We start from the raw sequence: 27,771 nt of genomic DNA, 5'->3' as shown, positions 1-27,771 counted from the left end.
ACCCAACCAGAATCGGGAGCAGTTAAATGCACTTTCCGTTCAGCTGATAGTGTTTGACTTGAAGGGGGGCAGCTCCTCCGCAATATCTCCACTACGGACGAGGCCGACGCTTTTGGACTTGCTCGCTCGTCTTTTGGCCTATTTTAAAACGGAGCGGCTGGCGCTTCCGCCATGTTGATTCAAGTTGTATTTGTGCGGAGTGTGACTGTCTTGGGAGCCAAGTGACAAGCCCCACAAATTTTGTCGAGAGTCAGTCAGTCAGGGGGCTGATACTGCGCCGGTGACGCAGGAAAAACACCCAGAAGCGAACAGTCGGGGAGAAACGTCGGAATTAAAGAGAGCTCTTTCGGTGTCCCCCCATCTGCGAGAAGCCGTCACTTACCCAGGCCCACGTTTTTATAATATATCACCACGACACAGCCGCTTAAGGCTTGGACGTAACCTGGCAATAGAGGAGGGGAAGTCCTATCAAATTCCTGGTGAGTTGTTAGCTAACTAGCACTGTACGCTATAGACGAGGATTGTTAGCTTAGCTAGTAAGCTATCTACTCTTGCATTTAGTTATGCATTTTCCTGTCCCAAGTCACCCCGATGCCTCGCCGCCACTCCTTTATGAATGTCGAGGTGATTAAAAGTGCAGTTCATTAGTGGTAACGTCACAGCCGGTGTTTTTAGATTTATTTAAATGCTAATTGTGGAGCCCAACATGTTAGCGCTAGCCAATCAAGTCAACTGTCGACGCTATCTACCAACTGAGATGAGGGGAAACAATGTTTGTAAATGTGTCGAAATTGATTTTGAGAAAGAAATACTTTTTAATGTATGTTTCAAATGTCATCTTGCTCATTTTATATAAACTGAACAAGCGAATCGGCCACTTAAGTTAAACTTGGGTTTGTGGGATGATACAAGTACTGTGAGATTTCAGGAAATAGACGACGACTCCTGATGCGTTTTATAAATACAAGTGCTCTTATGTTATTCGCATATTTCCTAGGGTGTATATACGTTTCATCATGGGTGTGAATTTGCACACAGGTTGAACAAAATGGTGACATGTTGAGTCGTACGGGCTTGTCAAAATAGAACGGGTTAGCATAACTCGGGACGTTAAGCTAACGCCTAGCACAGTCGCTTAGCACGTCCGTGGCTAACTAGGGGGAAATGGCGACTCTGTTGAAGCACACCTCGGTCAACCGGGATGAACGACCGAAGAGTTAAATCCAAGCTGTATTGTTTTCAGCAGCTGTTAGTCCCACTGAATAAATATAATATCTCACATGGTGGTATATCTTTTAGGTAGGGGGACGGTTAACGTAATGTAAGGCCCCGGAGCCGAAGTGATGATGAGGCCTGCACGTCTCAACGCAATTCGCTTTTGACGACAAGGCCTCCCGACGAGTCCGCGGCTCGGCTGTTTTTATGGGTGGATCGCCTTTTTGCACGATTTGCTTACTCTGCGGCTAACAATGTAAGACATTTGTTATTACTACCAATAATACAGCTTGTTTTGAAGTATTGTCATCGCTCGCTGTCATGGACGTTTAATTCGATACCGATTCACTAGGTGGTGTAAATGCACGAATGTTGTAAAGCCGGTTCAGTTCTCCAAAGGCCGACCGCAGTTGCACCCAACATGAAGTTTGTTCTAGAAAAAGCCTAGCTGGGAAGTCAGGTGGGCTGCTCAACATATTCCAATAGCAGGTGGGGGTCTGTAGAATGTGCTAGCCTCTTAGAAAATGTATAAATAGGCCATAAATACAAAGCAAGACCATATAAGACTTTTTAATGTCGGTGGCCAAATTTGCTAACGTGTTAACTGTTGTTGTTTTGTTTTTTTGTTTTGTTAATGTTTAGAGGGATGTTTTGGACCTCCAATGCCCTCCAATGTATTCTTGAAAGGAATTGTTTAGTTTCAGTTTGAGGTTTCTTCTTTAAGGCGAGTTTTTACCTGCCTTTTTTTTGCCAAAGTTGCTATCCTTAACATTTGCTCGGAGTCTAACAATGTAACAATGTCTATTTCTCCTTTTTCTGTTATTATTATTAAGTTTTATATTAGGCTCAATGTCAATTTATTACTGATTTCACCGGGTGGCATAAATACACAAATCTTGTGACTCTGGGCCAGTATGCAAAAGCTTCACATGACTGTTAAAACACAATATGACCAATACACGCCACTTGCTAATATCACTAACCTTAATATTTAACTGGAGTTTTACAGCAGGTGGTTGACCTAACAATACATATGGTATGCCTTTTGTTTGTTTATAGCAATTTTGCAACACGTTTTACATTTTTAAAGTCGCTTACCTTAATGTTTGATCAGAGGCTCATTTGGTTATTTACATTGTTCACATGCTAGGTTAATAGCCTGTAGTCTCAGTAATTGTTTTGGACCAAGGAGGGTTGTGTTTGAAGTTTTTTTTCCTTTTTGATAGTTTTTACCTATACTTCTGGGCCAGTAGCGTGCAGAAACTGTAACGTAGTAGAATGTATTAATTTTTTTTGTTGAAAGTAAAGTTAAAGTCTCGTTGTGTTCTCGTAGACCCAATCTTGTGGATTGTCTTGTGAACCGAGTGTCTCGTGACACCCCTAGTATCCTTGAGCAAGGCACAGCACCCACAACTCTTCCATTCAAGAGTCTAAATTAAATGTTCCCATTGCATGATTAGGTGATTAAATTGTAATTGTTTAACAACAGTTCTTCATAGACAGCATTGACATTTGTGACGTGTCTCTTGTGTGTACTTGGGATGGATTTGTTTACTGAGATTTCACTTGAATTTGATAATTGATGTTCTGTTTTTGTGTTATGTCATGCTATATTCAATTTTTAGGCTCGTTATGGACTAAATATGTCGGCTAGTGAGACAAGCTTGTCTTTAAGTCACATTGTATGTTCTAAGTCAGTGGTTCTTAATCATTTTCTGTCATGCCCCTCCAGGGAAAGACATTTTTCCACACACCCTGCTGAATTGAAATACTTTCAAGAACCTGATATTTATCAGATAAGTGTATGTGTAGGTGAACTGCAAGTGCTGGCACCAGCATTCTGCGTACAACCATCTGATAACCAAAACAGATTAATACACCTGCAAAAACTTACAATTTCCAAATGGAGTTTATTAAATCAGTCTGAAGGTGGGCCTATTAGCCAGCATGTTGGCCACACAGTCGGGACATCTTGGCTCATATTGCCGTTGCAACACTTCTCTGGAGTTTGCATGTTCTCCATGGACACAGGTTTTTCCCAGATACTCTGGCTTTTTCCCCCGCATTCCAAAAATGTACTTGTAAGATGACTTGGCGACTCTAAATTGCTTAATTGTCCAATGGTGTGAATGGTTGTTTTTATATACATACCGCTTCTTGCCCTAATTCAGCTGGGGTAGGCTGCTACTTATCCGCAACTCTAATAAGGACAAGGGATAGAAAATGGATGGATGGAAGTTTAACTAACTCGGTGTGTAACATTTAAATTGGACTGCTCAGTCTGTTTGAGTCTCAATAACAGAGAAAAATGTGTAAATTCACACAGCGGGCTTTCCTACTGTATTCACGGTAAGCCCAAGGGTTATGTATGTTTCAGCATATTTCCTCATCTCGTAATTCCAGCTATCGTCACTTGTTTTCCTTGCCTTTCCTTGTGAGAAACTTGACAATCTCTCATCCTAAGCCTGCTGTGCCCCCAGGTATTCTTGTGTACTTCTAGTTTGAGCACTGCTGCCACCTAGCTGGAGGCTTGTGTATTGTTTAAGCATGAATTCCATGCATGCAGGCAATGCATGAAAGCACTAATACTAAGTCGTTCGTAGGCCTCAATGAAACCTCACCCTTCCAGGGGGGCATAGCCTAATAAGTTGCTTGGTATATACATGTAAAACTAGACAATGACCGTCTTTTATTATACAATTTTATGTGCTCAGTCTTTTTTGCGTATTTATTGCAAATGCTAGCATGCTGATTAATCATTCCCTTTGTCGTTCTCCCCCTGTACCGCAGGTTATGCAATGGTCTCAGCGGTCCATCCAGATCTCCAGGTGCTCGTGTCTCCCTCTCGCGTGTTTGGCCTCTCTTCCCTCCGCTCTACGGCTGAGGTGGCTTTGATTTCCCTCCTGGTCAGCGCTGCGTAAAAGAGGCCAAGATTGCCAAGATCTGTCCTGTGGCGAGCATGACGGCCACCACGCGTGGCTCTCCGGTGGGGGGCAACGACAGCCAGGGCCAGGCGCCTGATACTCAGAGCCAACCCCCGTTGCCACAGAACCAGGTAAGCCTTGAGCCACCGACTACCTCAGGGCCAAATTGTAAATTTGATTTTTTTTTGTTCTTTGTACAATTTTATTAACCAGTATTTTTTTTGCTTAATATGACATGTGTTTTGATTAATTGGTTAGGCCCTAAATGGACCAAATCATTATGATGGTTTGGTCTGCAACATCAGAATAGAAAAAAAAGTCCATCCATGTTTTTTATAGTCAAAGTGTATGAATACCTTGTTATGACTAAAACACAAAGGCAAGAGGTTTGCTTTATGGATAACTAAGGAAATTAAAAAATGAAATGGGAGGGTGTTTACATTTTTAGATTAAAAAATTGGATACCACAATAGTTGTCGATTATCGATGATTAATCATTGCCTCAGCCCTTACCTTTTCAGAGTAGAACATTGTATGATGGTGAGACATAGCTCTCCAGGTTATCAAGTCTAAAAATAAGAAAACTCCAAAATTATCTTCATGGAAGGGGTTGCCCACTTGGCTGACAGGTAAAATCTGTTTTCTTCATCGGCTATGATGCTTTGCAGCTGCAAAGGTACCCGTATGTTTACAGTTTTGTCATGTTGTGCAGAAAGGAGGCATTTAAAATATTTAGAATGCTATTCGGCAACAATGGTTGTTTTTTTTTAAATTGATGAGAGCACAAATGCACAGGTAGCTTCGGTCTTTAAGTCATGGCACTCTCTTAATGGGGAGTACATCACATTTGAATTACTATTGGGGGAAAAAACAATCTTTGCAAGAATGAGGATATTATTACTTTTCCAGATAATTAAATACATTTCTAGAAATGCCCATCCTAGTTCCAGACACTGCAGCACACAGGTTTTTAACAGACATAGCTCACTCCCCACCCCACAGAAACACACACAGATGCCCAGGGTGATGAAAGGAAAGGGGTGAGGGGAGCGGAAAGCGGGGGGAAAAAGTGAAGATGAGGCATCAATGAACAGAGAGCCTCCTGAGTGATGGATAAGGGATGTGTGTGTGTGTGCGCGCGCGCGCTCGCACGTTGATGAGCTGTGGTGATACGTGAGAGGCAAGCTGTATATGTAGGTCAGCCAAGCAGAAGGAGCCGTCACACACACACCCCCACATTTCATATTTGTCACTCACATTGGCTGCCTGTTGTACTGACTGGCATAGCTTTGTTGCCTTTAAGGTGGAGATACACCTGCTCTTGCACCTGCTAAGGTCTACATTCACCGTAAGTGGGGAAGCAGGTGCCTCAGCCTGGTCCAACACATGCGCACAACAGTCCTTGTCATACTCCAATGGAATTTAAATGAGTACCCCTTGAGTTCTGTTTTGTCCAAACAGGAAACATTCAGTTGGCTTCCATAATTTATGCTAACAGGAAGTAACGAGTTTTTGTTATTTTTTGCCTTTGAAAGAAATTCAAAATAAGAAAGGGTCCAGCACGGATCGTTTTCATGAGAACTAGCAAAAAATCTACCTAATATAACGCAGCTAATTTTTCCCAGTGAAGATGCATTACTTGCCAAACTCCTCATTTACATATATGCTAATAAAATGTATTCATAAGACCATTTTGTCCGGCAGAGCAATGGTGCACTGTTTCTCCATGTGACCTCATCAGCTACTGGCCTAGCATGCATATGAACGTTTGCAGTCATCACAGGTCTTTGGAGAAAGATGAACGGGGATCCATACCTTTCCCAGTTTTCTGTTCGAGTCTTTGTCAAAGCAGCGCGCTCTTCCGGGATTGTCCCATATTATTGCAACAGGATGTTGGTGAAAATGGCTGAAAATTGAGTTTACAAATTATTGTATGCCTGCTAATGCCAGATTAAAAATAATTAGCTTCAGAATTAGAGGTAACAAGCTGTTATGTATCTACTAATGCACAAATTTATAATAATTGGTTCCAGCTGCAAAAAAAATCCTAGTTATGTAACCTGCACCACAATGGCAATAAACTATTTCTGAATCAGAAATGGGGAGAATTAAGGGAATCTGTTAGCACTAGGTCATACTCAGTCATTGCTGTTTCTGACATGTATGATTTTTCATATGTGACTTTTTCTATGCTAATTTTGATTGTTTTATGTTGCAGACATCATCTCCTAACTCATCTAATGAGAACTCTCCAGTGAGCCCCCCAGGTGAGCATGGACAAGGGGATGGGCCACCCCAGCTAGAAGAGGAGGAGCCCGCCTTCCCCCACACTGACCTAGCCAAGCTAGATGACATGATCAACAGGTAGACACACTCGCGTCACATCACTACATGGAAGGCAAGAGTCCTATTGCTCTTAGCATCTGTTGGGATTTCTGTTGATTGCTCTGCTTCCTCCCAGGCCTCGTTGGGTCGTTCCAGTGTTGCCAAAAGGAGAGTTAGAAGTCCTCTTGGAGGCTGCTATAGACCTCAGTAAAAAAGGTAGTCATGGCTATAATAGCAATATGCTGCTATAAACTGTGCACAGCCATTGCCAGTGTGCAATAGCTCACTGTGATTATTGTAGTAAATAACAGTGGTATTCGTTTTTTTGCAGGCCTAGATGTGAAGTGTGAAGCCTGTCAGAGGTTTTTCCGAGATGGTCTGACTATCTCATTCACAAAGATCCTGACAGATGAGGCAGTTAGCGGCTGGAAGTTTGAGATTCATGTTAGTATTTTTGAATTGTCAAATTTGAGTGATAAGTTGAACAACTTCATATACATGTACAGCATCATTCACAATTGAGTATTCCCTGTGGGATATATTTTGGTAATCCTCTATGTATCCACTGTCCACATCCACAGAGGTGTATCATCAATAACACACATCGCCTGGTGGAGCTGTGTGTGGCCAAGCTCTCTCAGGACTGGTTCCCCCTACTGGAGCTTCTGGCCATGGCCACCAACCCCCACTGCAAGTTCCACATCTACAATGGCACGCGGCCCTCTGAGAGTGTCCCTGCTGGAGCACAGTTGGCCGACGACGACCTCTACGCCCGACCACCGGACCCACGCTCGCCGAAGGTTATATCAAAGCTAATGCTAATGCAGACTTGCCAACATGTACGCACATTTCATACCCGTCAAGCATTGACACTTGAATATGCCTGTATTCGTTGGGCCTCTGCAGATACACACATTGTTGTATCTCACTGGTTCCAGTTTTGAGTTAAGTAACCTGGATAATCCTGTGTTCCTTGTTTCTGCCTGCACAGAATCCTGTGTAGTTTAACGAGCACCTCTGGGGTCACAAAACCTAGCTTCAGGGACATTAAGGGCTGTTATTGGTTGGCTTGTAGAACTTTATTTCTCATGTGTAGATATTTCGTTCAGTGGTGCCTAAAGCTCACCTCCACTAATGCCTTCTCTGATTTTGGATCAACACTTGCAAAAAATGACTGCTGTAACACGTTGATTAGTTCTCCTGCATTAACACGCCTTTTAATTACCATCATTTGCGAGCGTCTAAGCATGCTGATAAGCTCAATAGTAAACAAGAGCTGTTTGCGCACAGAGCTGATATCACGTCACACACGCAAACCTGATGTGGAGCTATTGTTGTATGTTAAAAAGATAATAATTGTTTTCATTTCTTCAAGGTTGGCAGGTCTGCTAATGTAGTACATCACCTAATTTTGTGTTGCGGAACCAGTCGATTATAGCCTTCCCTCTCGTTTCATCAATTCCAGGGCTGGTTGGTGGACTTAATAAATAAATTTGGCACGTTAAACGGGTTTCAAATGTTGCACGATCGCTTCATGAGTGGCCAAGCACTGAACGTCCAGATCATCGCTGCACTTATCAAGTAAGCGCGTGTATTAATGAGGCTTCATCAAAGACTGTCCTTGCTTTTAATTTTCCCCTTCTCTTATTTCAGGCCTTTTGGCCAGTGTTATGAGTTCCTCACATTGCACACAGTGAAGAAGTACTTCCTCCCTGTCATCGAAATGGTACCCCAGTTCCTGGAGAACCTCACCGATGAGGAGCTGAAGAAAGAGGCCAAGAATGAAGCCAAAAACGACGCACTGTCCATGATAATCAAGTCTCTGAAGAACCTTGCATCTCGCGTACCGGGGCAGGAGGAGACTGTGAAGAATTTAGAGATTTTTAGGTTAAAAATGATTCTTAGGTGAGGATGTGATTTTCAGACAATGGGACATATTATTACTCAAATGATCCTGTCAACCAACCAATCCTGTTAATAAACTTTTTTCTTTCAGGTTATTGCAAATTTCTTCTTTTAACGGCAAAATGAATGCACTAAATGAAGTTAACAAGGTGATATCCAGTGTGTCCTACTACACTCATCGGCATAACCCAGAGGAGGATGAATGGCTGACAGCAGAGCGGATGGCGGTGAGCTCAGTAGCCTGGTTTCTAAAACTTTGCACATCAATTTCACCATTGTCTGTATTTACCTGTATTTAATGCTATTCCTCAGGAGTGGATCCAGCAGAACCACATCCTGTCCATCGTCTTGCGGGACAGTTTACATCAGCCTCAGTATGTCGAGAAACTGGAGAAGATCCTTCGCTTCGTTATCAAAGAGAAAGCGCTGACAATGCAGGATCTCGACAACATTTGGGCAGCACAGGTAAAATGTTGTGTTGATTATGATTTCACAACACTGTAGTTTGAGTTGGCCCGCATCACGGACATCACAGTCCTTACAGCAATCTGAGTGAGTGAGCCATTCCTCCGGTATAAACTCTTCTTCTAAATAAATATTGTATGTCTCATGAACTTCACAACCATTCTTAACTTATTGACTGCCAGACATTTTTCAGAAAAAGCACCATACTGCCAGAGTTTTGAGCATTTTTGCTGAACTTTGAAGATCCACAGAATATTGAATTTATAAGAAACTACTTTTATTCACAGATTTAGAACATAAAACAAAATCTATTTACAGATGTGTGTGTCCAAACTATTTATAGACGAACAACAACAGCGTCACAGTCACCCTATCTTTTGCGATCGCAACAGATCCACAGCTAGACAAACTGCCGGTGTACACTGCCTGTATTTTTGGCCATTTCCTTCTGTTAGCACGCAATTCAGCAACTTCAGTCATATCCAAGCTGTTGCTGCTTCCAAGCTGGAAAATAGAACTGTTGCCCCCTATTGGGGCAGAAATACTTGCCTACATGTCTGAAATTCACACACAAGATTCATCAGACTTTGATCTGTGGCTCCTGTGGAAAAAAGCAAAAGACTTCGATTGAGGTCTTTGACAGTCAACGTCCTTTGTGAAAAAGGCGCCTGTGGCAGTGAATGATTTAATGAGTACCTGATTCAGAACAAAAGTCAAAATAATGTCTGATTGTGATGTTTTTTTTTATAGAAATAAAATACTTTAGCTTTCGCCTGGACAATATCTTTGAAAGAAAGAACTAGGCCAGGAAATTAAATTGATTCGGTACCTTTAGCTAAAAATGTAACAAGTGTGACTGAAAAAAAATACCTTGATACTAGACAGTGCTGGTGAAGTTTCCTAGATTTCCGTTGTAAGAGTTTCTGGAGTTTGTTTTGTAAGAGAATCAGGTGTAAATTGTGGATACAAACAAGTAAGCAACAATTAAGGGCAAATGCGTTCACGTTTTATTTGAATAAAGTGCAACCAACACCTCCGATTGAATGAACCAGATAGCCTTTGCTGCTCTCGTTTTCATTAAGTACAGTAAGTGCCACCAGTAGGTGTATCTGCAACTTCTGTAAAAAATACTACAATATTCATATCAATGTGATGAGAGGTCACATACCCTTTATTTGTGCATCACGTCCAGCCAGCAGTCGTTATCTGCTTGGTATCTAGTACCGTGGCTCCAATGTTTTAACTAATTTCACAAAACCCCAGATTTTCAACCACACTGTCGGGTTGCATGTCTTCAGTGAGACCAATCCCATGGCACCTTAGTAGATGGTTGGAGAGATTTGTTGTGTTGCCGTGGTATTTTAGTCTGACCTTTTACATATTCAAGAAACAGCAAGCAAATAATTTAGAACAGCTCTTGACAAGTGTAATGCTTTTTCCCCGCTTGCCAGCTTGTCCTCTGATAGCCGCCATGCTACATTTTGTTTTCTGCTGGCACGTGGCGATGATGTCACGACATGCAGACTGAATCGAGTAATGTTTAACGTCTGTCATTAAAAGTACTAAAAAAAACAAACAAACCCAAACACATCCATATAAAGCATGCTGTGCCACCAATGCTTTATTTTCTAGTATTGATGCAATTGATTGCTTACTGACAACTTGCCAAACACAGATCAATGTAGTTGGCTCATAGTAACATAAATTGAGACAACAATGTCGTAGATTAGTCGCTTTCACCCCTAATAAAAGTTGATAAGGTGTGTAGCTTCTGACAGCTAATGTTAACAGGAATACACTGTTTAGCCACACATCTTCACTCACAGTTCACCCATCCCCTTTTTTTAAAACATGTGACAAAAAAAAGCTCCTTGAATTGATGTCTATTTAGGATATTTGTAATTCTTGCAAGATTTGCCGATTTTGTATGAGAGGTTCGTCCTAGGAATCTCACCAGGTTTGTAAAACTGTGTCTCTACATTTGCAGGCTGGCAAACACGAAGCAATTGTAAAAAATGTCCACGATCTTCTGGCCAAGCTAGCGTGGGATTTTTCTCCTGAGCAGCTTGATCATCTCTTTGACTGTTTTAAGGTGGGTTTGTATCTCAATGGGGTGGTATGTAGTGTACATATTCATTTAGTAATAACAGTATTGTTCTGCCATTAACTAACCCCTTGGCATATGTTTTCTCCTGCAGGCAAGCTGGACGAATGCCAGCAAGAAGCAGCGTGAAAAACTGCTGGAACTCATCCGCCGCCTGGCCGAGGACGACAAGGACGGCGTGATGGCCCACAAGGTCCTCAATCTGCTGTGGAACCTAGCCCACAGCGACGACGTGCCTGTAGACATAATGGACCAAGCTCTTAGTGCTCACATCAAAATACTGGATTACAGTTGTTCACAGGTACGTTTTGCCAGAGGGAAAATGAGGTGCAAAATCTCATTCCGCCAACCATACTACAGTAAATCTTCATGGACATGTAGAAATTAAACTTCAATATACTTTGCAGTTGTGTTTTGGAGTTGTGTTTAGGCTTAGGCTTGTTACCCCGTAAAGCTACTATATGGCCCTGTTTGCCGAGAGAGGATTATCTGAAACATTCAAGTGTGACAAACATGCCAAAAAATAAATCAGGACAAAACTTTTTCACACCAGTCAGTAACATACAGAACAGGACTTTGAGACGGCAACACTTTTTTGTTGTATATTTTATTTCCAGACAATTGCATTTTAAACATTTTTTATACCTAATATTGTTTGTTTAATGAAATATACCACTCCCTCACATATCAGCTTGATATTAATAAACAACTCTGAGCTTTAATGTGGTGGAAATACAAAATACATAGGGCAACAGGAACCTTTTAGTTCCATCAACTATAGTTACCAGGAACTAAAATTAAACTAATACCCCGCTGCGACAGACTCAGGCGGAGAAATTACACGGACAGATTCGCCAGTATAGTTGAAAAAACGTGTACTCACTTTTTGGATTTTATAGCGTGGATGGGAGTAAATGGTAAAAGGAATTGGAGTATCTAAGCAGTGTCTCCTGAGGTCTACCTCATTTGGGTCATTCTCTTTCTGCTGATTACATCAGTGCTACTATAATACATAATTCCTGTTGTGCTTCTACTTGATAAATTTGATCTACTCGAGAGACATGAATGAGTTTAAACTACTGTCAGACACCTAAAATAAAATTTTCTGAGTAATTAAAATTGCATTAAAATACGAATTAATTTTGCATTATTGCTGTTTATATTTGGTTTAAATATGCTGGAAAACTCTGTATCAAGACACCGCTATTGTGAGCCATATGAGTATTATTCCTTTGACAAGATCTACTGGAATAAAAAGGCTTGCTGAAATGTAAGGGCTGTACTGTACTCCCTTTATATGAGACTCTTTATACACTTATGGGGATTGTTTCTTTTTACTCATAGGACAGAGACACTCAGAAGATCCAGTGGATTGATCGGTTCATAGAAGAACTACGAACCAATGACAAATGGGTGATTCCTGCCCTCAAGCAAATCCGAGAAATCTGTAGCCTTTTTGGAGAAGCTCCTCAGAACTTAAGGTGAGGTTATGGCAGCTCATTCTTACTGTAACCAGGCCAGCATGTTTTTTTTCCTGGACTACGCACTAAAACGCACCACAAGAAAAGCCAGCACAAACATTGTTCTCCAAACTCCTTTAAGTTAGTGTTTTTCTTGCAATCCCTTGTAGACAATATGTAGTATACATCCCTGTTGTTTTTCCAGAAAGAAAATGCCAATTAACATGCAAATGAGCTTAGTGGGGTAAGTTCAGTGTCAGGGTTCTGCCGACCTACTTTGTGTTCTGTCCAAGTCTTTCTCTTTGACATGTTAATACACTCAACAAAAATATAAACACATTTTTTCTCTCGTAAGCTATACTCAAAGATCTAAAACTTTTCTATGAACACAAATCGTGTTCACACTGTCTGAATCTGTGTTCGTGAGCACTTCTAATATTCCATCCAGCTCACAGATAATGGCATATCATGATGCTGATTATACAGCATGATTATTTCAGCATTTCAATTGTTAAACTTGATGGAGTCACTGGGATGCTTTTAGCTTGAAGGAATTATGTACAGATCCTTACAACATGGGGCTGTGTATTATCAAGCTGCAACATGAGGCGATAGCTGGGAATGAATCGCACAGCAGTGGGCATAAAGGTCTTGTCAACATATATCGCCATGCATTTAAATGCACTTATATTTGTTGTCCATACTATATAACACAATAGGTCACTTGATCCACAACATAGAGATCAGAAAACGGTAAAAACTGTGATTTAACCAGGGTGAGAGCACCTCTCCAAAGTACCAGACACCATCAAATGTGTGCATTTGTGTATGGACGACAAACTGCAGTCAGGTCGAGACCCCAATGAGGATGACCAGCATGCAGATGAGCTTCTCTTCAGACAGTTTGTGCAGAAATTCTTTGGTTATGCATACTGATTGTTGTAGCAGTAATCTCAAACAATCTTGAAAGTAAAGATGCTTTTGTGGTTGCATGTGGTCTGTGAGGCTGGTGCGATGTACTGACAAATTCTGTGGAAAGTATTTGGAGACTGCTTATGGTAGAGAAAGGAACATTCGATGCATGGGCAATAACTCCAGTGAACATTCCTACAGTTAGCAAACCTATCACACGCTACTTCAACACTTGACATCTCTGGCGTTGTGCTGTGTGATAAAACGGCACATTTTTGAGTGGCATTTCATTGTAGCCAGTCAAAGGGGAAACTGTGCAGTAATTATGCTGTCTAATCAGCATCATGATGTGCCACACTTGTGAGGTGAAAGGATTATCTTGGCAAAACAGTGCTGACTGCACACTTGATGGATGTGTGAAAAATGTCTGTGCAAAGAACATTTTAGATCTTTTGATTGCAGCTTGTGAAAAATCAAAGCAAAAACAAGTGTTGTTTATATATTTATGTATTAACATGTACATCATTAGAGGTTTGTGGCTTGAACCTGCTTTCACCAATTATTACTGGGGTTCCATCTTAAATGAGATTTGATTACACCTCAGTCATCTTGCTAAGATGTGCTCACTTTTGTTTCATAAGTTGAGACCCACAATGCGAACAAAATAAAAGTGCACTTGTCTTGTGCCGTTTTTATAACCAGTGTTCATGTTTGACATGGAATCCACACTGCTTTTCCTTACCTTACCATCAACTATTTTTATCCCCAGCATTGATCAGCAGCCTTTTATACTAAACACCCAAATCCGCCCTCGTATCAAGACAAATAGTGTCATTTAAGATGGAGCCCTGACCCTCTTAATGCCAGTGCCAAATATTGACATTGTTTCATGCCTTGCACCTATTTACCGAAATATTACTCTAGGGACCACATTTTTAGAACCTTTTTATAGTCACGTTTTTACCTCACAAATGGCTAAAGTCATAAATTAAGAGAATTTGACTTTATGAAGGGAATAACGTGAGTGTTTTCATATGAAGTTGATTGACCTCATCAGCGGTGTAGTGACTTTTCCCCCCACTTCATCCCATGAGCAGAGTTCTGGTCAGTTTTTGGTGATGAATAAAGTAGATCTGGCTAGTTGGTGCGGTCACAAAGCTAGTATAGCTAGTTTTTATCTGTCGTGCTTTTAACAACAGAACACTTCAAAACATATTTCTTCCTCTGTTCTGAACGTGTAGGAACATAATTGTCCTTGCTGAAGTGTGCACTTCACACACGCAAAGCTGTTTTATCCTGTCCACTTTGGTTCACACATTACAGCAAGATGGCAAGAAGCCAAAGTTGACTGATAGCAATGTCCACTGGAAAGCGTGGAAATGTAAAATTCGGATTAAGACACATGCATATTGTGAGAGCACAGGTAAATTACAAGTCTGTACCACTTATATAACAAATAAATGAAGAGGTATTTTCTGCTTCTTGCTCACTTTGGAGGTCTCATGTCACATCAGTCATCATCTGAACATGTAAACACTGAAACGATTGTGAGGTGACTTTTTTGTGCCCAACGTTTTTGTGATGCACATGTATGACTTTTTAAATGCATATTATTTTGAGCAAGCATTTTGCTGAACTGGTGTTCATTTTAAAGTTTTGAACTGAATTCCAAGGCCAGCGTGATGTCATTCACAGGTCCCGCCTGTTGAATAGCCCTCGTCTGATCTTTCGTTACAGCGCTGATGCGTGATCTCCATATAAAAGCAGCAGCAGATTTTAAACAAATTTTGATTTTGTGCTTTTTTTGTGCAGTTTTTCTTCCTAGATGCAAGGCAGGAAATGTATTGATATCAAAGTGTCTTGTTACACAGACAAAAATGCTCCAAAGCTGCTTTCTTTGTGCTGTTAATGAAAACAAATGGGAGCGAGAGGAAAAATGTTTTTGTGATCAACAAATAGCTGACCTTGTTCTCTGCTTTCCTGCCTCATCTCTTCCTGTTTTTAATGCCCTCTCTTGTGTATCAATTACCCTTTTTTCTTGCTGCTTACTTTTCAGTCAAACCCAGAGAAATCCCCATGTGTTTTATCGCCATGACCTTATCAACCAGCTGCAAAATAACCACGCTCTGGTCACACTGGTAGCAGAGAACCTGTCAGCCTACATGGAGACAATGAGGCAGTTCTCAAAAGGTATGCTTTAGAGACAAATATACTGCTATCATAAAAGTTGCGTAACCCAACAGTCTCACACTTGTCTTTTCTTTTTCTGTAGAAGAACAGGCAGAGTTTGACCCTCAGACAGTACGGCCAGGAAGCCGCTACAGCCATGTACAGGAAGTACAGGAACGACTGAACTTCTTGAGGTATAACCCTATATAAAAGTATAACAGGATAGTCTGTTCCTGCTCACTGTAGCTTTTGGGTTTTTTTTCTCCTAAGGTTTCTTTTAAAGGATGGTCAGCTGTGGCTGTGCGCCCCTCAGGCAAAGCAGATCTGGAAGTGTCTGGCTGAGACTGCCGTCTTCCTCTGTGACCGCGAAGCCTGCTTTAAATGGTACGTTGTGAATTTCCTTTCTCTGTCTCTTGCATGTCTAAGCGGCATCCTCGCCTCACAGGTACTCCAAACTGATGGGTGACGAACCTGACCTTGACCCGGATATCAACAAGGACTTCTTTGAGAACAATGTTCTGCAGTTGGACCCTTCGCTGTTGACTGAGAATGGCATGAAGTGCTTTGAGAGGTTCTTCAAAGCTGTTAACTGCAGGGAGGGCAAACTGGTAGCCAAACGCAGGGCCTACATGATGGATGACCTGGAATTGATTGGCTTGGACTACCTCTGGAGGGTGAGGCCACAGATGTTCTGGACTGTTTTTATTTTCTATGCAATATGCTTTAATTAGTAGCATAAGTCGTGCCTATGTCACAGCTATTCAGCTGCGAGTTGAAATCAAAACCTAACGACAGCAGCGTTTCCCTGTCAGAGAGAATCTTTGATTAGCATATTTACAGTAGGTACTTCATAACAGCAGAGCACTCCTGGCATTGGAGAATCTCTGACTAGCATCTTTTGTAGTATGTCCTTAAAGTAAACATTTGGAATTTAGTCATCATCCAAAATTTTTGAGACATGAACACAAATGTCTCCTTTCTGTGCATTCTTTATATCAAAACCGATGAAGAGAGCTCATTACTGGAAGTAATGAACAACACTTTTTCCACGTATAAAGCCCTCTGAAAAGACTCCCAGAAGCACCAACAATGATATTGGTTTCATTTTTTTGGAACACGCATACAAGTTACAATGGAATACATCATATAATTAATTTCAGTTCCATATGTCCAAAATGAGTAGGAAGCAGAGATTTTTTAATCCCAACCCCCATCCATTTCACACGTCCTATATTCCATGTGATTTTTTTTTTATGTATTTTTTTAAATACATTGAAAAGTGACATTCTTACCCCGGGCTTACACTGAATCCGGTCCTGATCCAGTCCAGCTTGCCACAAAGTTGCACTCGTACTGACTGGTAGATGTAGCGTCGAGCTGCACTCCGGCTGCGGAAACCCACAGGTTGACCAGAGCGTTTTCCGGCGTCCGTGAAGGAAAAAAAGTTAAACCCCAAATAGATTCTTGCCATTGTGCCGTATAGCTGCCAGAGACGGAGCTGCACCGCATGGAGCTAGTGTGAACATATTTAAATCTAGCGGAATGCTTCTGGTGGCTGCAACTTGAATTGACATATGGAATACTTTTTGAAGAACTTGTGTCTTTTCATCTTCAGGTGGTAATCCAAGGAAGTGACGACATTGCCAACAGAGCTATTGACCTGCTGAAAGAAATCTACACTAACCTCGGCCCAAAATTACAAGTCAACCAGGTACAGAGTTCTGTCCCAGTGCAGCGCTCTGCTGTTGTAACTTAAGTCGCCAAAATGATGCCCTCACAATGACACAAACACATTCTGTTGTAGGTGGAAATCCATGAAGACTTTATCCAGTCATGTTTTGACCGTCTGAAGGCCTCTTACGATACCCTGTGTGTGTTGGATGGAGACAAAGACAGCATCAACTGTGCCCGCCAGGAGGCCATCCGCATGGTGCGAGTTCTCACTGTGCTCAAGGAGTACATCAATGAGTGTGACAGCGACTACCATGAGGAGAGAACTATCCTCCCCATGTCCAGGTGAAATGATGAGCATGAACCTCTCATTCATTTTGTGTCGGGAAGATGGACCAATTGGTGGACCGAAATGTTGCCATTTGTCTCCTCAGGGCGTTCCGGGGAAAGCATATCACATTGATCGTGCGCTTCCCCAACCAGGGGCGCCAAGTGGACGACCTGGATATTTGGTCGCACACCAACGACACAATCGGCTCGGTGCGGCGTGGCATCCTGAACAGGATCAAAGCCAACGCCGCACACACCAAGATAGAGCTCTTTATCAGCGGGGAGGTTGTTGATCCAGCTGACGACAGGAAGCTGATAGGACAGCTCAATTTGAAGGATAAAACTGTAACAATGTCACCTTTTTCTGCCGTTTTATCCTAGCTTTGTTTTACAAACATATTAATTTGGTCATTTATTTGTTCAGCTGATTACTGCCAAGCTAACTCAGGTGAGTGCCAACATGCCCTCCAGCCCAGACAGCTCGTCTGATTCCTCCGCTGGCTCTCCTGGTAACCACGGCAACCACTACAGCGATGGCCCCAACCCCGAAGTAGAGAGCTGTCTTCCTGGAGTGGTGGGTTGCTGGGGAATCACTTCAGAAGTTAAAATGTGTCAGAAATTATGTTTCAAGAGTAATATTTCCTGTTTTTCAGATCATGTCGCTGCACCTCCGCTACATCTCCTTCCTGTGGCAGGTGGCTGACCTGGGCTGCCAGCTCAACATGCCCCTGCTTCGAGACGGAGCCCGAGTTCTTATGAAACTCATGCCTCCAGGTACTTGTTCTCCTGTGTTCTGGTTCATCAACCAGCCTGCTCACTGTTGTGCAACACAACCGTAATTTCTGCACCGCTTGTGTTGTTTTGTCCCACTATAGATAACACGACTGTAGAAAACCTACGAGTTGTGTGTTTGGACCATGCCAAGCTTGGGGAGAACAGCCTTAGCCCTTCACTGGACTCACGCTTCTTTGGCCCCTCGCCCTCACAAGTGCTCTATCTCATTGAGGTGCGACCATGCCCAGTCAGCATATTCTCTAAATTATTGGACTCCTTAGTGTGTTCTGCTTTAAAGAAATGTATTTCTATCATACTCGAGGTCCCGTAAAGACAGTTGAGGCGGCACATTTTTAAAATAGAAATGAATAGACAAAATCAAAAGATGGCGTGCTTACACGCACACAATTTATTCATGCATGTAATAAACACCAGTCAAAAGAAAAGTAAGTTACTTTGAATCCTGCGGCATATACAGGAATGTTCTGGTCTTACGGCATTTGTGTGCTTCAGGTTGGTGGTGATGTTAGCGGCCTTTTCTCTGGTCTATGTGGATCTTGGCAGTGTGGAGCGGTGTCAAAAGGTCCACTGTGCCTGCAGGTTACGCTGGGCTAGACAGCTGCGTAGTGGGGAGGACAACACACGAGCTGGGTTTTATTTGCTTCAGGGCGGTTGGGGCTCTGGAAGTGACAGTGAAAGGGGGAGAGACACTGGTCGGGTGTTGGCAAAGGAATTGTGGGGGTGAAGACGACTTCTTCAGTGGTTTTTAGGAAGGATGAAGACGGTGATGACAGACTTTTCTGGTGGGCTACTCTGTGTTAAATCAGTCTTAAATGCAATGTTGGGTAAAAAGTATTTATTTCATTAAAAGTTAGAAAAAAATGACATTCATTGATTTTTCTACCGCTTATCCTCACGAGGGTCACGGGAGTGCTGGAGCCTCAGCTGTCTGTGGGCAAGAGGCGGGACTGGTTGCCAGCCAATCACAGGGCACATATGGACAAACAACCATTCACACTCACATTCATACCTATGGACAATTTGGAGTCGCCAATTAACCTAGCATGTTTTTGGAATGTGGGAGGAAACCGAAGTGCACAGGAAGAACATGTAGCTGTGAGGCCTGTGCGTTAACCACTCGTGCAGTCTGTGTGACATCTTAATGCTACGACATGGACACCTGCAGCTTTTAGATCTGTGCGGCATAAATATGTACAAATCTTTTTCCCAAGTTTAGTTTGCCTTATAAACTGTTGCGCCTAATAATCCGGAAATTAAAGTAGTGTGAGCTCTGCTTCTGTGAGCTGATGAATGATGGCCAGTGTCTCTGTGAGCCTCGTCAGCGTTGGTAAACATGTTTTAAGTCTATTTAGAAATTGGATAAAGTGTCTAAATGTGGAGAACCTTGTTTTCCTCAGTATGACTCATTTTGACTGGCTCTTCATTGTTTTTCTGTTCTTTTGAAGTGGAAAGTTCTTGTGCATGATAAAAGCTTGTGTTGGTATATACCTCATAAAGTTATGAGTTTTAAACCATCCTTGCCTCTCTCCCAGGTTGTGTATGCTTTGCTGATGCCGGCCAGTGCCACTCTTGGCGAGGATGCCAGTGACTTCCAGTACAACTTTCTGAAGAGCGGCGGCTTGCCATTGGTGTTGAGCATGCTCACCCGGAACAACTTCTTGCTGTCAGCCGACATGGAAACACGGCGCGGGGCTTACCTCAACGCACTAAAAATCGCCAAACTACTGCTCACCGCTGTAGGCTTTGGACATGTGAAGGCTGTGGCAGAGGCCTGCCAGCCTAATGCAGAGGGAAACATCCCAGTGTCCCCGGTTAGGAGATACTCATAACACACACACACACAGACTGATAAATTATGTGAAAATTTGGAACATTTTCCTGAGGTGTAATCTTTATTCATACAGATTAATCAGGCCACTCACGATCAGGCTCTGGTTCTGCAGAGCGCCCTGCAAAACATCCCTAACCCTGCATCAGAATGTATGCTGCGCAATGTAGCCATCCGCCTGGCACAGCAGATTTCTGATGAGGTAACTGGAAAGACTAGAAGGAATGCATGCCTTTTTTTTTTAGTTTTTTCAATATGAATTTGTAATAAGATGTTTGCGCTGGATGCTGGTTCCATACTAATGACTTTTGTGGTACCTCTCCGCACACCATCAGAATTTTTTCCAGGCATCAAAGTCTATCCCAGACATCTGCGTGATTAGAGCGGTACAGAAAATCGTTTGGGCATCAGGCTGCGGTACAGTGCAGCTTGTCTTCAGTTCTAATGAAGAAATCAGCAAGATTTATGAGAAGGTAAATTGATGAAATAGTGATAGTTGTGAATGGCAAATGTTACATGTTTTTCCTCTCAATAGACAAATGCAGCCAAGGAACCGGATGGCGAGGACGAGCAAGTGTGTTGTGAGGCACTGGAAGTGATGACGTTGTGTTTTGCCTTGATGCCCACGGCCCTGGACACCCTCAGTAAGGAGCGAGCTTGGCAGACTTTCATCATAGACTTGCTGCTGCACTGCCACAGCAAGTAAGTGCTCAATTAACATTCTTATCAGTGTCATAAGATGGCTGAAAAGCAAGTGAATAGCTCGTCATTTGAGGCGTTTTATCGCCGGTGAGGGAACAATAATATCACCGTTGATCTTTGACAGATCCGTACGTCAAATGGCTCAGGAGCAGTTTTTCCTGATGGCAACCAGGTGCTGCATGGGGCAAAGACCCCTCCTTTTCTTCATCACCCTTCTCTTCACTGTGCTGGGAGTAAGTAGTCGCATCAATGTAGCATATACTGGGTCCATAACTGCTGGCAGTATCCTAGCTTTATCGGCACGCTTCATTTGTCTGCAGACCACAGCTAAGGAGCGAGCTAAACATGCCGGGGACTACTTCACTTTGCTCCGGCACCTTTTGAACTATGCCTATAATAGCAACATCAACCTGCCAAATGCGGAGGTGCTGCTCAACAATGAGATAGACTGGTTGAAAAGGATAAGGGTAAGTTCTTTTATTCTCATCTGTTGGTTCATCATTGGGAATGTGAGCTAAACAGACATTGGTGCGTCCTCTAGGATGAAGTCAAGAGGACAGGGGAGACTGGTGTGGAGGAGACCATCTTGGAAGGCCACCTTGGGGTCACCAAAGAGCTTCTCGCCTTCCAGACTCCTGAGAAGAAATACTATATCGGGTGTGAGAAAGGCGGTGCTAACCTCATAAAGGTCGAACTGAAATTTTTAGTCTTGTGTCCTTTTGAGTATGAAAGCATTGTTGCCAACATTGCTATTTGTTTTTTTCTTCTATTAGGAGCTCATTGATGACTTTATCTTCCCAGCGTCAAATGTTTACCTGCAGTACATGAAGAGCGGTGATTTCCCCACAGAGCAGGCCATCCCTGTGTGTAGTTCTTCTGCTTCCATCAATGCTGGCTTTGAACTCCTGGTGGCCTTGGCTGTTGGCTGTTTCCGCAACCTCAAGCAGATTGTCGACACGCTCACAGACATGTACTATATAGGTATGGAGGTCACTTAATTGTTACCTACTGCTTTTGCAAGCCAATGAGACATATCTTTTAAGTCGGCTGTTTTTTGTCCGTCCATCCAGGCTGTGAAACGTTGACGGAGTGGGAGTACCTGCCTCCTGTGGGCCCACGGCCAAATAAAGGCTTTGTGGGTCTGAAGAACGCGGGGGCCACATGTTATATGAACTCTGTCATTCAGCAGTTGTACATGATCCCTCCCATTCGCAATGGCATTCTGGCCATCGAAGGCACGGGCACCGACGTGGATGATGACATGTCAGGGGATGAGAAGCAGGAGAATGAGGTACTGACCAACAATGATAGTATTGACCGGTTACTGGTTTCAAGCTATATCGGGGAATGAAATCACTCTCGACGAAACAGTCACTTTGGCAAATTTTAAAATGTGTAGCAAAGCCTCTATTGTACTCCCACTATCCCCAAAAAAGTCACTTTTTTAGGCATTGTTTGCTCAAACTTTTTTTTAGACTCAACTTTATCTCTCTTCCTCACAGACTAATGTTGATCCCCGTGACGAAGTGTTCAGCTATCATCATCAGTTTGACGATAAGCCCTCGAGTAAAGCAGAAGACAGGAAAGAGTACAACATTGGGGTATTGCGTCACCTGCAAGTCATATTTGGCCATTTGGCTGCATCCAGACTCCAGTACTATGTTCCGAGGGGATTCTGGAAACAATTCAGGTATTTTGTATGTCGCAGTCCTGAGAATCACTGTTGTTTTTTGACTGTCCATTTGTGACCCTCTCATAGATTATGGGGAGAACCAGTGAATCTCAGGGAGCAGCATGACGCTCTAGAGTTTTTCAATTCTTTGGTCGACAGTCTGGATGAGGCGCTGAAAGCGTTGGGTCACCCTGCAATGCTCAGTAAGGTCCTGGGAGGCTCCTTTGCTGACCAAAAAATCTGTCAGGGATGCCCTCACAGGTGAGCGTATTGTAATCTCAATATACAGCTGTCCTCAAAATTATTCATCTCAATATTTTTTTATTTTTGTGATGAAATGTACATATTTTGTCATGTTAGTTTATGATTTATATGTGACCAACAAGTGAAAGAATAACAATACACAATTTATTTTAATATCAGGGGTATTTTATTCACAATCGCCTTTATTGGCCATGTGTGTTACCACACTAGGAATTTGACTCAACATCACTCTGCTTAATTACAACAATAGTAATAACTTTACAAATGAGGAGAAAAAGGATACTGCTATACATATATACATAGAATAGTTAAGTATTTACAATGTTGAATGTTACAATTCAGTGTTACATGCGGAACAGTATGTAGTGCAATGGTCATGGGTGCAAATAACAGTGGTTTGTAGTATGTGGATGAATAATCTAGTAGTACAGGTGGGGGGGGGGATTAAGTATTCAATAGTTTAGCTGCCTGAGAGAAGAGAGTATTTTTGTGTCTGCTTGTTTTGGTGAACAGTGCTCTGTATCTCTTACCGGAAGGAGGGATTTGACACAGTTTGTGGACTGGGTGTGAGCGGTCGGAAGAGATGTTGCCCTCTTCTTGGTTCTGGACCAGAACAGTTCCTATATGGAGGGCAGGCTGGTCCTGATGGTTTTCTCTACAGAAAATCTTATCGTGTTGAAGGCAGAACTAAAGTCCACAAACAGGATCCTGACATACAGTGTGTCCCTGCCGAATCTGTAGTGCAGTCCCATGTTCTTGGGCCGGTAAGCAAACTACAGGGGATCCAGGAGTGGGCTTGTAATGCCTCTCAGGTTGACCAACACCAGTCTCTTGAATGATTTCATGACCGCAAACATAAATATTTAGAATAGCAAGCATGTCTTATTTTTTGCCAGGAATACCAACGCGTTAACTGCATCAGGCTTAGCAACCTCCTTGCACATTTTTGGTAGAGCTTGTCGTTTCTAAATAATTGTGACTGGAAACATTGGACATGGAGAGTCCATTGTTTTCAGCATGTTTTGAAAGCATATTAGAGTTACTGCTTATCCCTTGCCGACTTCTTCCACCGAAGTTTGCTTCTACTGAGCCGTGCTTCTGCTCATCTATCATTGTCCTTGAACTATCTCTTCACTACCTTGACGGTATGTTTTGGATCCTTGTCTTGCTGGTTCTTCCAGTTGTGGCCGAGAGTGCTGGAGATTGCTTCACGTTTTCAGGATCCTGACATAATCTTTCCCTCATGGTTCCCTGTACCGCTGGAAGCATCCCTATAGCATTATGTTTCAACCACCTAGCTTTGTGTGAATAGTGTATGATGAAGAAAGGAAAGACGGCCATGTTGAATTGTGAAACTGGTGTATTCCAACTATTGTATTGGTTATGTTACTGAATGACACCCATCATCCCTTTTTGGGGGGGCTTTTTTTTTTTTTAGATACGAGTGTGAAGAGTCATTCACAACACTTAATGTAGATATCAGAAACCACCAGAATCTTCTGGACTCGATGGAGCAATACGTCAAAGGAGATCTGCTGGAGGGAGCCAATGCTTATCACTGTGAGAAATGTAATAAGAAGGTGAGTTGTCAAGTTTTTAAGTTAAAATTAGTGGTTCAGAATAATAATGGCTTTTCCTTTCTGTTAAGGTGGACACAGTCAAGCGTCTGCTGATAAAGAAGTTACCCCCTGTCCTGGCCATCCAGTTGAAGCGCTTCGACTATGACTGGGAGCGGGAGTGCGCCATTAAGTTCAACGACTACTTCGAATTCCCCAGGGAGTTGGACATGGAGCCGTACACAGTTGCCGGCGTGGCAAAAATCGAGGGTGACGACGTTAACCCAGAGAACCAGGTGATCCAGCAGAACGAGCCCTCAGAACCCACACCTTCAGGCAGCTCCAAGTACCGCCTGGTAGGGGTTCTGGTCCACTCGGGCCAGGCCAGCGGCGGGCATTACTACTCATACATCATCCAAAGGAATGGTGGTGATGGTGAGAAGAACCGCTGGTACAAGTTTGATGATGGTGACGTGACTGAGTGCAAGATGGACGATGAGGAGGAGATGAAGAACCAGTGCTTTGGCGGCGAGTACATGGGCGAGGTGTTTGATCACATGATGAAAAGGATGTCGTACCGTCGGCAGAAGCGCTGGTGGAATGCCTACATTCTTTTCTACGAGCGCATGGACTCCTTGGATAAGGACAGCGAGCTTGTCAAGTACATCTCAGAGCTGACCATCTCCGCCACCAAGCCACATCAGGTCAAGATGCCTGGTGTTATCGAGTGCAGCGTCCGCAAGCAGAACGTCCAATTTATGCACAACCGAATGCAATACAGCCTGGAATACTTCCAGTTCATTAAGAAACTTCTGACCTGTAACAGTGTCTATTTAAACCCCCCTCCAGGTATGTATGTTTTTGAATGATGTCATTTCATTACACTTTATTAGGTGCGCACAGTATACAATACTTGGTGAAAGTAAATCAACCTCAAAATTAGAACATTTTCAGAATCACGTATTGGCAAAGGGGGACATGTCTTGTGGAGCAGTTACTTGGGTAACGATCTTGGGCTGTGGAGATAATGCAATCATTTGGCACAATAGCAGGCTCGGCTACAATATATGCCATGTCATCCACTTGAATAAATACACCCACCTCAAATAGATGTAACGATACAGTAGTTACACACTGCTAACATTTATGCAGCAAGCGTGCTCTTGATCAGTGACATTAGGTGTGAGTATAAACGAGTACCTCTCCATGATTGATGGGTGACCAGTCTAGGGTGTAGCTCTGCATTTTGGTCACCATCCACTGGGGTAGACTCCAGCTTACCACCCTGGAAATGGTAGGTAATGGATTGATAATTAATGAATGAATGTTTATAAAGTATTACGAATCCTAGCTTGTGTGAAGGTAAACTTTTACTACAGCTGATATGGCAGCTGTATAGCTGAAGTGTGCAGTGGCTAAACATGTCGCATTGAAAACACACACACAACATTTTTTCTACATCTGAGTTTATGCCATGTGAATATTGTTTTTCAAAGTCTTGCTCTCTCTATCAGGACAAGACCACCTTCTGCCAGAGGCAGAGGAGATTGCTATGATAAGTGCTCAGCTGGCTGCTCGCTTCCTTTTTAGCACAGGCTTCCACACCAAGAAAGTAGTTAGGGGTCCTGCCAGTGACTGGTAAGATCCATTCGCCTGCCACGTCCTTTCTCTCCCGATTTTGTCCTCTGAAACGTGCCTTTTCCTTCTACCTTTTTAAAGGTATGATGCTCTCTGCATCCTGCTGAGACACAGTAAGAATGTACGCTACTGGTTTGCACACAACGTCTTGTTTGCTTACCCAAACCGGTTCTCCGAGTACTTGCTTGAGTGCCCAAGCGCTGAGGTCCGCGGCGCCTTTGCCAAGCTCATTGTCTTCATCGCTCACTTCTCGCTGCAAGACGGCCCTTGCCCGTCCCCCACTGCATCCCCAGGAACCTCCGCTCAGGTGGGTTGCCCCCCTCCTAATACGACGTTAAAGATTTGAAGCAGCTGTTGCTCTAATTTTGCTCTTGAGTCCCTCAGTTTGAAAACCTGTAGCTTTTACATTCATCAGGGCTGTGATAACCTCAGTCTAAGTGACCACCTTTTAAGAGCGGTACTCAACCTGCTCAGACGAGAGGTTTCTGAACATGGCCGTCACCTGCAGCAGTACTTCAACCTCTTCGTCATGTACGCCAATCTGGGTAAGGAGCATGCCGCAACCACCCCACCTGTCATGTACACCTGCTCTGACCAACTGGATTTACTGGAATATTTTTATTTTTTAAATACACTACTTCACAATACATTACTTTTTTCCCCTTCTGCACAGGCCTGGCAGAGAAAACACAGCTGCTAAAGCTGAATGTGCCTGCCACATTCATGTTGGTCGCTTTGGACGAGGGTCCTGGCCCCCCCATCAAGTACCAGTATGCTGAACTGGGCAAGCTCTACACGGTCGTCTCTCAGCTGGTCCGCTGCTGTGACGTGTCCTCACGTATGCAGTCCTCTATCAATGGTGAGCGTCTCTGTTTTAGCTGTGTGTGACACTCCCTAAAAAGTATTAAAGTGTTAGTTTTTAATTAATATGTAGTGTTTTGATCCCACTTGGTTTGTTTTATGGACCAAATTTCTTTATTTTAATTACTTTAGTAATTACTGAAAATAATGGTGTTGCAACAGATTTAGGTTTGTGGTTAGCATGTCATCTGATTGCACCAAGTCTTGTCACTTCGTGGAGTTATTGTGTTGCAGTACTGTAGCTTGAAAGAATGTCAGTATACCCATCTTGACCCGAATATAAGACTCCTTTTTTTCATATTTATTTTCTTAATTTCTTAGCTGCCCTGCAGGTGTTTGACACTTTGTTAATTAACATATTTTCTTAGCTGTTTTCTAGTCTGTTTGTGATTGACAGGAAGAAAAGCTCTTGTTTGTTTGTATAAATAAGACAACCTGACTTTCAGATTACTTTTTATATTGGGGCCAATACGGTATTATTACATTAGGCGTCATACAAGATGCTTAGTTTGAGCAGCGATACACAAGATTGGGTCTATGAGAACGAGACAAGATTTTAACATAACTTTTAATAAAGAAAGTTAAAAAAATATGACAATCTATTGCAATCTACTCATTTGATTTCTACTATGGTAGACTCCTCCGTACCCTGTTTGCTAGCAGCCCTGCCTCCACCCACCGAGACACCTCGTCCTCCGGGGAATACATATTTTCTTTTCCATTCCATTCAAAGTGAACCCATATTCCACACAGGTAACCCTCCTCTGACTAACCCCTATGGGGACACCAACCTGACGGCCCCGGTAATGCTAGTGCAGCAGTTGGTGGCAGAGATCCTCTTTGTGAGGACCAGCTACGTGAAGAAAATCATTGAGGACTGCAGCAACTCTGAAGAGACCGTGAAGCTGCTCCGCTTTAGCTGTTGGGAAAACCCACAGTTCTCTTCCACTGTGCTCAGTGAGCTACTCTGGCAGG

General features: G+C 42.8%; 1 protein-coding gene across 3 annotated transcripts in view; it reads left to right on the top strand.

Annotated features, from left to right (window-relative positions):
* usp9 (ubiquitin specific peptidase 9) overlaps window positions 1-27,771 on the top strand; it is a 34,604-nt gene continuing 6,833 nt past the window's right edge. For 2 of the 3 annotated variants that reach the window (XM_058081231.2, XM_058081226.2), the window contains exons 1-41: window positions 1-479; window positions 4,006-4,270; window positions 6,358-6,503; window positions 6,601-6,680; window positions 6,796-6,908; window positions 7,046-7,264; window positions 7,930-8,045; window positions 8,118-8,369; window positions 8,461-8,596; window positions 8,682-8,834; window positions 10,822-10,926; window positions 11,033-11,239; window positions 12,283-12,419; window positions 15,367-15,500; window positions 15,583-15,673; window positions 15,750-15,863; window positions 15,925-16,153; window positions 17,095-17,190; window positions 17,284-17,495; window positions 17,585-17,825; window positions 17,905-18,054; window positions 18,134-18,254; window positions 18,356-18,486; window positions 19,808-20,086; window positions 20,180-20,305; window positions 20,439-20,576; window positions 20,639-20,805; window positions 20,930-21,038; window positions 21,126-21,272; window positions 21,347-21,493; window positions 21,579-21,786; window positions 21,876-22,096; window positions 22,308-22,495; window positions 22,565-22,738; window positions 24,180-24,321; window positions 24,390-25,146; window positions 25,812-25,935; window positions 26,017-26,242; window positions 26,351-26,480; window positions 26,609-26,794; window positions 27,550-27,770. In XM_058081231.2, coding sequence (XP_057937214.1) covers window positions 4,175-4,270; window positions 6,358-6,503; window positions 6,601-6,680; window positions 6,796-6,908; window positions 7,046-7,264; window positions 7,930-8,045; window positions 8,118-8,369; window positions 8,461-8,596; window positions 8,682-8,834; window positions 10,822-10,926; window positions 11,033-11,239; window positions 12,283-12,419; window positions 15,367-15,500; window positions 15,583-15,673; window positions 15,750-15,863; window positions 15,925-16,153; window positions 17,095-17,190; window positions 17,284-17,495; window positions 17,585-17,825; window positions 17,905-18,054; window positions 18,134-18,254; window positions 18,356-18,486; window positions 19,808-20,086; window positions 20,180-20,305; window positions 20,439-20,576; window positions 20,639-20,805; window positions 20,930-21,038; window positions 21,126-21,272; window positions 21,347-21,493; window positions 21,579-21,786; window positions 21,876-22,096; window positions 22,308-22,495; window positions 22,565-22,738; window positions 24,180-24,321; window positions 24,390-25,146; window positions 25,812-25,935; window positions 26,017-26,242; window positions 26,351-26,480; window positions 26,609-26,794; window positions 27,550-27,770 — 6,969 coding nt within the window. In that variant the 5' untranslated portion in view covers window positions 1-479; window positions 4,006-4,174. Of the gene's footprint in view, window positions 480-1,287; window positions 1,472-4,005; window positions 4,271-6,357; window positions 6,504-6,600; window positions 6,681-6,795; window positions 6,909-7,045; window positions 7,265-7,929; window positions 8,046-8,117; window positions 8,370-8,460; window positions 8,597-8,681; window positions 8,835-10,821; window positions 10,927-11,032; window positions 11,240-12,282; window positions 12,420-15,366; window positions 15,501-15,582; window positions 15,674-15,749; window positions 15,864-15,924; window positions 16,154-17,094; window positions 17,191-17,283; window positions 17,496-17,584; window positions 17,826-17,904; window positions 18,055-18,133; window positions 18,255-18,355; window positions 18,487-19,807; window positions 20,087-20,179; window positions 20,306-20,438; window positions 20,577-20,638; window positions 20,806-20,929; window positions 21,039-21,125; window positions 21,273-21,346; window positions 21,494-21,578; window positions 21,787-21,875; window positions 22,097-22,307; window positions 22,496-22,564; window positions 22,739-24,179; window positions 24,322-24,389; window positions 25,147-25,811; window positions 25,936-26,016; window positions 26,243-26,350; window positions 26,481-26,608; window positions 26,795-27,549; window position 27,771 lie in introns of those variants that run through there. The other variant, XM_058081228.2, reaches the window with a different exon arrangement.

Source organism: Doryrhamphus excisus, linkage group LG12, assembly GCF_037039965.1.
Source record: "Doryrhamphus excisus strain RoL-2023G ecotype Guam linkage group LG12, RoL_Dexc_Guam_v1.1, whole genome shotgun sequence".
NCBI classification, from domain to species: Eukaryota; Metazoa; Chordata; class Actinopteri; order Syngnathiformes; family Syngnathidae; genus Doryrhamphus; species Doryrhamphus excisus.
This window is presented reverse-complemented; position numbering and strand designations above follow the sequence as displayed.